At 50.7% G+C, this 8,622-nt stretch overlaps 2 protein-coding genes across 2 annotated transcripts; both read left to right on the top strand.

The window, feature by feature from the left end:
• Nucleotides 1-748: 748 nt before the first annotated feature.
• Nucleotides 749-1,931, top strand: SPEM1 (spermatid maturation 1; the record flags this gene model as incomplete). Its single annotated transcript, XM_080924153.1, has 3 exons — nt 749-892; nt 987-1,044; nt 1,195-1,931. The coding sequence occupies 3 exons, from the start codon at nt 749-751 to the stop codon at nt 1,929-1,931; spliced, it is 939 nt and encodes a 312-aa protein (XP_080780279.1).
• Nucleotides 1,932-4,546: 2,615 nt separating this feature from the next.
• SPEM2 (SPEM family member 2) lies at nt 4,547-6,328 on the top strand (the record flags this gene model as incomplete). The annotated part of the gene is made up of 3 exons (XM_080922936.1): nt 4,547-4,687; nt 4,843-4,909; nt 5,037-6,328. The coding sequence occupies exons 1-3, from the start codon at nt 4,550-4,552 to the stop codon at nt 6,326-6,328; spliced, it is 1,497 nt and encodes a 498-aa protein (XP_080779062.1). The 5' UTR covers nt 4,547-4,549.
• Nucleotides 6,329-8,622: the final 2,294 nt, after the last annotated feature.

Here is an 8,622-nt window from a genome sequence, read left to right as displayed (position 1 = left end):
TGTCATGTTAGAAGGTGGTGGGGAGAAGTGCCTAACCCTTTTCAGAAAATAACTCGAGATTTGAGGAGAAATGGCAAGGAGAAATGTTTCCATAATGACAGGATTGGGTGGTTAAGGTAAAGACCAGAATGATCAAATAGTTACAAACATTTGTTCCCCCAACCCCCTCCTGTTACAAACATTTGTAATCATAGCATTCAGGAGGCCATTGGGGGGGGTATCAGGAACTCAAGATCAGCCTAAGCTAAATATGAGACCCTGTCTTTAAGATAAAAATGCTGGACATGGTGCATGTTGTCATTCTAGGACTGGAGGGGTAATGACAGGGAACACAGGATTTCAAGGTCACTCCTGGCTTCATAGAAAGTTTGAAGCCATTTTTGGCTACATGAGACCCTATCTCAAATAAAACAAAAGGTCAGGAGCTATGTCTGCGTGTTCCAGGGCCTGGTGTTTTAGAAGCAGAAACTGGTGAGGGCAGATGCCCAGTGGATTAGAGAGCCAATGTGCTCACCCAGGAGGTTGGCTATGAGAAAGAATGCAAAGAAAAGGGTCTGGTTCCTGCCTAGTCCTGGGCTAAGGCTGGGGGTCAACCCTGGGCCTTGCATCTTAGCACATTGTGAGGGAAAGCCTCAGCATCATTGTGACCCGGTCACTCTCAGGACCTGCTGGGTCAGGTTGGCAGGCCAGTGGGCATTAGGGGTAGTGGGCTGGGGGCCTAAGGGCCCTGGTGGCCCTAGGGACCACCATGGCCATGGCAGAGTGGCCACAGCCTGGGTGGGCCTCATATCAAAGCCCCAGTACCAACAACTGCCAGGACATGGGGAACTCCATTCTGTTGCTCTTGGGTCTCATCATCTGTATTAACATTGGCATCAATTTGGTGACTCTGGTCAGGAATGGAGGGTATGGATGGGGGTGGGTGGCTGGGAGGCAGGCCTGGTTACAAGGACCTACCCGTGGTCACCATGTCCTCCTATACCTAGCTCTGGAGCAGAATCCGGATTCTCTTACACCGAATGTTCCATATCATTTGTGAAAAAGGTAAGGAGGGCTAGGGGTTGGGGCCTAGGAGAGGCAGAAACCAAGTGTTCTATTTCACCTTAAGGAGTCTAAACCTCTCTCTCGAAGCCCCACCTCCCATCTCTCTGGAAGCCAGTCTTTCCAACAGCCTCACCTCTCCCTAATCCACAGAAAACAGTAAATTATCCTCACTTGGAAAGGTGGCCCAGCCCTTGAGGAATCAGACCTACCCCAAAGTCCATCTTCGATGTACCATGGACCCTGTGAAGATGACCGTGACCCCCCCGCCCACTCGTCACCGTCACCGCCATCGAGCACCCCCACCTCGCCGTGCTCACCGCCCAGTTGCTTGGACCCCTGATACCGATGATGAGAAACTTCCGCAGCAGCGCCCAGCAATCTGCTCCCACCACTGCGAAGGACATAAGGATTGGGAAGGCTTCCAGTCTGTGCAGGAGATCTGGGAACCTTGGACTCAGGATGGTCCGGAGCAACCTCCCCAGACCATCCGCTTCCAGCCAACAGTAGAGGCAAGGCCTCTCAAAACGGAACTCCGGTCAGAGCAGGGCCTAGAGGCCTATGTGTATACTGTGAATCCCCCACCTCCCAGTCCAGAGGCTTTGAGCCATAAAAACAACTCGGCAGGGCCGGGGGCGGGTGCTGAGTGTGAGCAAGCACAGGGCCAACCTGTTTCATCATCCTTTCTGGGTCCAGCAAATGTCCCTGAGATACCCTGGCGTCGTTCATCAGGCAGAATAGTCTATGATGCCCGAGATGTACGGAGAAGGTTACGAGAACTGACCAGGGAGGTAGAGGCATTGTCCCACTGTTACCCCTTGGTCTCTGGATCCAGCACAGCTGAAGGGACAGGCAATGATTGGGTATATCGTCCCCTGAAGGGAAGGTGACTGGAGACAAAAAAAAAAAAAAAAAAAATTAAAGGAGAGAGAGAGAGAGGAAGTGTTTTGTGGTGATATAGAGGGGAATGATCCAGAATTCCTGGTTGCTAAGAGAAGGACCACCCTGGACACAGCCTGGAGATCCCTGGGTGCCCCCTGTCAACTTCTTGCCCTCCTAGGCCTTGTCCTGAGTCTTTCTAAGGCCCTTCTTGGTTCTAAGACACCCAACTGCTTCTATCTTGCTTACAGATACCCAGGCGGTCAGGAACTAAGAGGATAGACCTCAGGCCCCCATGGTCCTAACTCACAGATCTAAGCAGCCCAGGCTTAGACTACAGGTCTGGCAGAAACATGGTTTTTCTAATGCTGAAGAGGGAGGGTCTCCAGGCTCTCTCAATCCCTTAGGCAGAACCTCAAATTCCTGCAACCTTTGGGAATAGACTTAGAGGCAGGAGGTAAGACAGTAGGGACATCACAAGAGGTGACATCCCATAACGTCTTAGCTTCTATGATCTTATGCCTGTCCATGTCACAAAAAAAAAATATGGATGCTCAGGCCAAGTGACTTGCTTGTAGCCACAGATACCAGGGATCATTTTCACAGTCTTAAGACTTTCTACCTCCCTTCCAAACCCCACAGTTATTCCTGCTGACAGGAAAAAAATACCAATGCCAGTGAATCAGTCTAGCCTACATTTTACCATGTAACCCCTTCTGAATTTTCCATCCACTGCCCAGCAAAGAAACTAATCCCCTGCCCTGCTACTAGATGGCTGAGATTCTCCTATACATATTAGCACACAATTTTCTGTAAGTTTATACTCGAGTTGGTAACACATGCCTCTAACCCCCAGTACTCAGGAGGTTGAGGCAGGAGGATGATTGCAAGTTCAAAACCAGACAGGGCTAAAATAGCAAGATGTTCTACCAGCAAAACAAAACCCCCAAACAAAGAGAAGTAATTGATCATTTTAAGTTAATTTTATTGTTACATACTAAAATACTGTATGTTTGGAGACCATAGGAAGTGCCTTTCCCCCACTTTTGGATAGTTTGCTATATAAAACATGCTTGGCTGGCAGGTGGAAGGAAGGATCAAGGGTTCAAGGGTAGTCTGCCAAGGTCAGGCTGGCTTACCAGAGACCCTGTCTGAAAATAGCATGAAAAATGGCTTGTTGGCAGGGTGGTGTATGCCTGCAATCTCAGCTCTCTGAAGGCAAAGGAAGGGTGTTTGTTGCAAGTCCAAGGCCAGTCTGATCTACATATCAAGTTCCAAGCCAGGGAGGATTATATAAGACCCTGTTCTGCATTTTTTTTTTTTTTTTTTGAGACAGGGTCTCATTATGTAGCCTTATGACCTAGATGTCACTGTTGATCATGGCTGGCCTTGAACTCAGAAATCTGCCTTCTACATCTGGAGTGATTGGACTATGGACTAAAGATGTGCCCCACCATACCTGCCCCCCCCCCCTTATTTTTTAGGTATTTTATTAACTGTCTATGGGGGGTGTGTGCACTTCAGTGTGATGTCAATGTCGACCAGAAGAAGCATGTCAGATCCTCTGGAACTGCAGTTGTGGATAGTGAGTCCCAACCTGGGTGCTGGGAACTGAACTTGGCCCTCTGCAAAAGCAGTAGGCACTCTGAACTGCTGAGCCCTCTCTATATCCCATTGGACCCTATCATTAAAAAACAAAACCAAACCAAAAACCTTGCAATAAGGGTGTTTCTTTCATAGATAAGTGATTGTTATCCTACTTTACTCAAAAGACCCCTTCTGTCCTATCAACAATTAGATCTTTATGCTATGCTGTGTGTGTGTGTGTGTGTGTGTGTGTGTGTGTGTTATTGAGATGGTATCACTGGCCCCCGGATGGGATGGCTTGAACCTAGACTGCTTCCTGCCTCAGCCTCTCCAGAAGCTAGGATTACCACACCACACCCATTGATACCATACTGTGCTGTGGTTTTCTTAAGGTGGTGGTTATTAGTTTTTCAAATTAGAGTTGGAGTGAGTCCACGAGGAAGGAAGACCATAGTTGGGGTTGGTAGTTGGCAGGGACAGGACAAGGCCTGTTTCAGCATCTTTTCTATGCCAAAGCAAATGTCACCACTGGGCACAGGCGCTGGTACTAGAGGGCTTATGACAGAGGTGGTCAGCATGCAGAAGGCTTGGTTCTGCCACATACCATTCACCACCCCTTTATATGCTGCCCTCAAAGCAGGCATGAAACCAACAGACTACAGATGTTGCCGTGTCCCAGAAGAGCAACGAAATTCTTTATGGCTATTTTGAGGCCCTGTGAAGGTGGTCTCATGACTATAGCTACCATATTTTCTGATCAGGAACCAGATATGGGGTTAAGCAAGGAGACGGAGAAGACTGTGCTCAAGTACCCGAGGGCCATGTTCTAGCAAATGGAAATCAAAGATAAAAATAATTGTCATGTTATTGGTCAAAAGAGTGAATAAAAGTTCTTCTACCTCTGCATTATGACTCTAACCTGCCTCATTATGACCTGGCTCTTTCCCCCAGATAGTAAGCATCTCTCAGTACTGGCATGAATATAGTGTGGGTTGGGCTGGGTGGGGGGGGGTGGCCCAGGTGGCCTTAAGACCCCCCCACCATGGAAAACCAGCTGTGGCAGAACACCCTGGGGTGTTGCAATCAATACCAAGAAAGCCCCCAGGATGCAGAGAACATCCTATTCCTGCTGCTGGGCCTTATCATTCTTGTCAACATCAGCATCAATGTGACAACCGTGGTCAGTGATTACTGTGGGTCATCCATAGGAATGAAGAAGGCTCTATAGAAAAGCCAGCTACAAGCTTGCTTCACTTGCAGGAATGGGTGGGGTTGTTGGGGATGGGGATGGTATTAGAGAGCTGGTCTTCACTCCCGTCTTCCTACCACTTCCAGATGTGGCAAGGGCTCCAGGATGCCATAGACAAGCTGATCGACTGGTTGAATCAGAAAAGTGAGTATGGTAGACAACACACACACACACACACACACACACACACACACACACACACACACACACACGGAGCCTAAAAAGCCAAGGCCACACGTTCTTCTAACCCTGAACTCTTCTGGCTCTTACCTCTTAACAGAAGTTCAGGTTACAGAATGTCCCCCCAAAGAGCCCCAACCAGCCAACACCCAAGATGTCCATATCCACTGTATCCTGGACCCCGTACAAGTGAAGATGGCCCAACCCACACAGCGTTCCTCTTCCTCTTCTCATTATTTCCGTAAGCGCTCTAATGACAGGCGCAGCCGCAGGCGCTGCCGCTACCAACAGGGCAACCTTCAGATCTGCCAAAGCAGCCAGCAACAGGGCTGCCACAGCCACCAGCAGAGACTTCGGAACAACAGGCAAATCTCCCATGGCTACTCACCCTTTCGTAAACAACCTCAAAGTCACAAGATGTCACACATGAAGCCGCTGCCCTTTTTTGACCTGGAAGACCGGGATTCACTTCTGGAGGATGATCAGTCCTGCCCGCATCCCAAGCAACCCGGAAGGGGCTGGGGTGGTTTGTATAAACCAGTACGCCTGACCTCCAAAGTGGGACTGTGGGGTCGCCAGGGTGGAATCCTTGCCAGCCTCCCATTACCTTCCCTCTACCTGTCACCAGAGCTGCGCCGTTTGCCTAAGCGAGTAGAAGCCAAATCAGAACTGAGGCTACAGAGCTTCGGTCCCCACGTGGAAGCGGAGCAGTGGACCTCATCACCACCTCCTCCCCGCCGGCTGATTCCTAACCCCTCCTGGGTCACTGTGGGTTATAGCTCTTTCCCTTCAGGGGGTCACATACCTTATGATGCCAGGGATCAGTGGCGGCGCGGAACAGAAGGCAGTGAGCCACCTGCCTTTGTATCCAGGAACCCCAGGCCAGAGGTCCAAGGTTACCGGGACCACAACTCCTCCCAGGCCTACCAGCAGAACTTCCCTAGCTATACTTACAGCCAACTCAACCACAGCCCGCCACAATCCATGGGACACGTGGGATACAGCTCGCGGGAATCTCACGAAGTCCGCAGGCGGGCCCCTGACTGGATTGAGGTTTTCCCCTCTCCTCATCCTCTGACCACCTCTACCTCCCTCACTGCACTGGGTGAGGCTTCATACCAAAGGGCCCCAACTGCCAGCTCAGGCCTGATGATTCCTCACTCCTCCCACTGTTTGGCGGAAGTCCAGATTTCTGATCCAACCCCACCTCCGACCACCTTTGTTCCACTCAGTCGGAATCCAGGTGGCAATGCCAACTACCAGGTGTATGACAGCCTGGAGCTGAAAAGGCAGGTGCAGGAGAACAGGGGGCGGGCCAGCTCACTGCCACCACCTTCCACCTCAGCTTCAAGGCCCTCTCTGCATAGAAGCCGGACAGGGAAACTTAACTGAGCAGCAGGTGAATGTGAACAGTGGGGGCGAGTCATGGAGAAAAAATAAAGAGAGAGAGAGAGTCCAGAAAACTCTTGTTGTCTGTTTGGAAGCTTTCTTTTCACTGGCCTGGGATTCTTGAAATGAGAAACCACTCTTGGAGTGATGTTCCTGTTCCCCATGTTTTCCTGTATGAAAAGTCTCACCAACTCTAAACTGCAGACTGGAAGTCTTGGTGCACCCACCTTGTCTCGGTTCTTGTTCCCAAAGGGGACTCTGCTCTGCTCAAGAACCTCCGAGGTCAGGGCTTGGAGAGGTGGCTCAGCAGCTGAGCACTTGCTGCTTTTGCAGAAGACCTGGGTTCAGTTCCCAGCACCCATGTGGTGACTTATGACCATTTGTAACTCCAGTTCCAGGGGATCTGATGCCCTCTTCTGACCTCCATGAGGGGCTGGCACACATGTAGCATACATACATGCAGGCAACATACTCATATACATAAAATAAAATAAATTCAGGAGAAAGAAAGAAAGGAAAAAACAAAAATGAAAAACCGAGGTCAGAGAGCTAGCGGACAAAAGCCTAAGGTTCAGTATGGGAAGAAATCTAAGGCTCTAGATTCCAGCCAAGTCTCTGAGGTCAAGGACTTCCCCATCTAAGGAGTGATCAAGGGGTAAAAGATTCTGGGTTTTCAATTTCATGAGTATGGTGTGTTTGAGCTGAGTGGACCAGAATACTGGGGGGGGGGGGTGAAAAGAGGGAGGGGTACTGGCCTGTAGGCTTAGGTTACTCAGACCTGGTCACCAGGAAACTTCATCCTGGGACCTTCTCCACCGCCTCATTGTGATCCCAATCTCCTGCCCCATTATGACTCAATCCTCCTCCCCTCCCCCACTAGGGGGCAGGCCTGTTTTCTAGTTTGTGGGGGCCATGGGGCCCAGGTAGGCCTGGGACCCCAGGTCATGGGTGAACAAATCTATCACGGAGCCCATTCCTGCTCTGGCACCAACCTCAGGAAATGCCAGGATTTGGGAGATTCAATTCTCCTGATTCTGGGCAGCTTCATCTTGCTCAACGTGGGAATCAATGTGGTGACTCTGGTCAGGGCAGGGTCTGGGCACAGGGTAGAGGGGGCTCAGGAGTTGTTTGCTTGTTTGTTTTGGGTCAAATGTCTCACTAGGAGACTCAGTGTGAATCTTAAGATCTCCCTGCCTCAGTCTCTTGAGAGTTGTAATTATAGGCATGTGCCACCAGGCTTAGCCTAAGCTCTGGGGTGTCCAAGGGGCTAAAGTGGGAGGGCTGCCGGGATGTGGCCAGACCAACATTGACCTCTAAGGCTCACCCTCCATCTGGGCTCTCCTTCTTCTGCTCCCTTCAGCTCTGGAAGCACCTAAAGAACTCCTTGAGGATTCTTTTCCATCACTATTTCCCTAAAGGTGAGCAGGGTTGTACTTGTCCCCTTTGTTACAGCCCCCACCCCCACCCAGGCACCCTGTCCTTTCCCATCCTACTTTCTCCACAGACAAGTGACCCACTGGTCTAAACAGCTGACCCATGTGCATGCATTGTACCGCAGATACCAAGAACCTGTGTTCAAGAATCCCTGCCCGATTCCACCATCGTCCCGGTGTCCTCCCTGGGCACACCGATCACCTTGACTCCTGGATATCAGACACACATGAGGAGAACATTTCTAGGTGCTGCTGGATGCCACCCCAGTGTGGACATCGCAGAGTTCCCACAGAAGCTTCATGGGAACTGTGGAAAGAAGGGCTGATGGGGTCTGGAGAAGCCCCTCAGGGAACTGCCATAAAGACTCAAGCATCTTCCTTTCCCAGGCCAGAGCTTCCTCCCCAGATTCCAAAGATAAGCAAGCTAAGCACGGTTTCACCCTCTTCACTTCAAGACAGCAAGACTAAGGCACCAGTTGGCAGACTGCCCCATGCTCCGGCCCAGGCTCTGACCTATACCTCAACCAACAACCATGAGAACCCCTCCACCCAGTCCCAGACTCAGACCTCAGAGCACTCTGAATTCAGGGCACAGGATGTTAAGCCTACCTCAGCCCATACACCACCATCCCGTGCACCAGACTTTATCCCAGCCCTCAGTGAAAACTCAAAACCAGCCAATGCCCCATCCCCAACTTCATCCCATCAACCAGACCCCACTCCACCGTGTCCCCCTGTCCAGTCCCCAACTCATAGTCAATCCCATGCCTTGGATCAGTCCCAGCCCCACATCTTGCCCTCGAGCCAACTCCAGGTTCCAGCCCCAACCCCAGCCCAGGCTTTAGCCTGCAGCCCTAAACAAAA

This window comes from Micromys minutus (genome assembly GCF_963924665.1).
Source record: "Micromys minutus genome assembly, chromosome: 10".
NCBI classification, from domain to species: domain Eukaryota; kingdom Metazoa; phylum Chordata; class Mammalia; order Rodentia; family Muridae; genus Micromys; species Micromys minutus.
The sequence above is the reverse complement of the archived record's forward strand: the minus strand, read 5'-3'. Positions and strand labels throughout refer to the sequence as shown.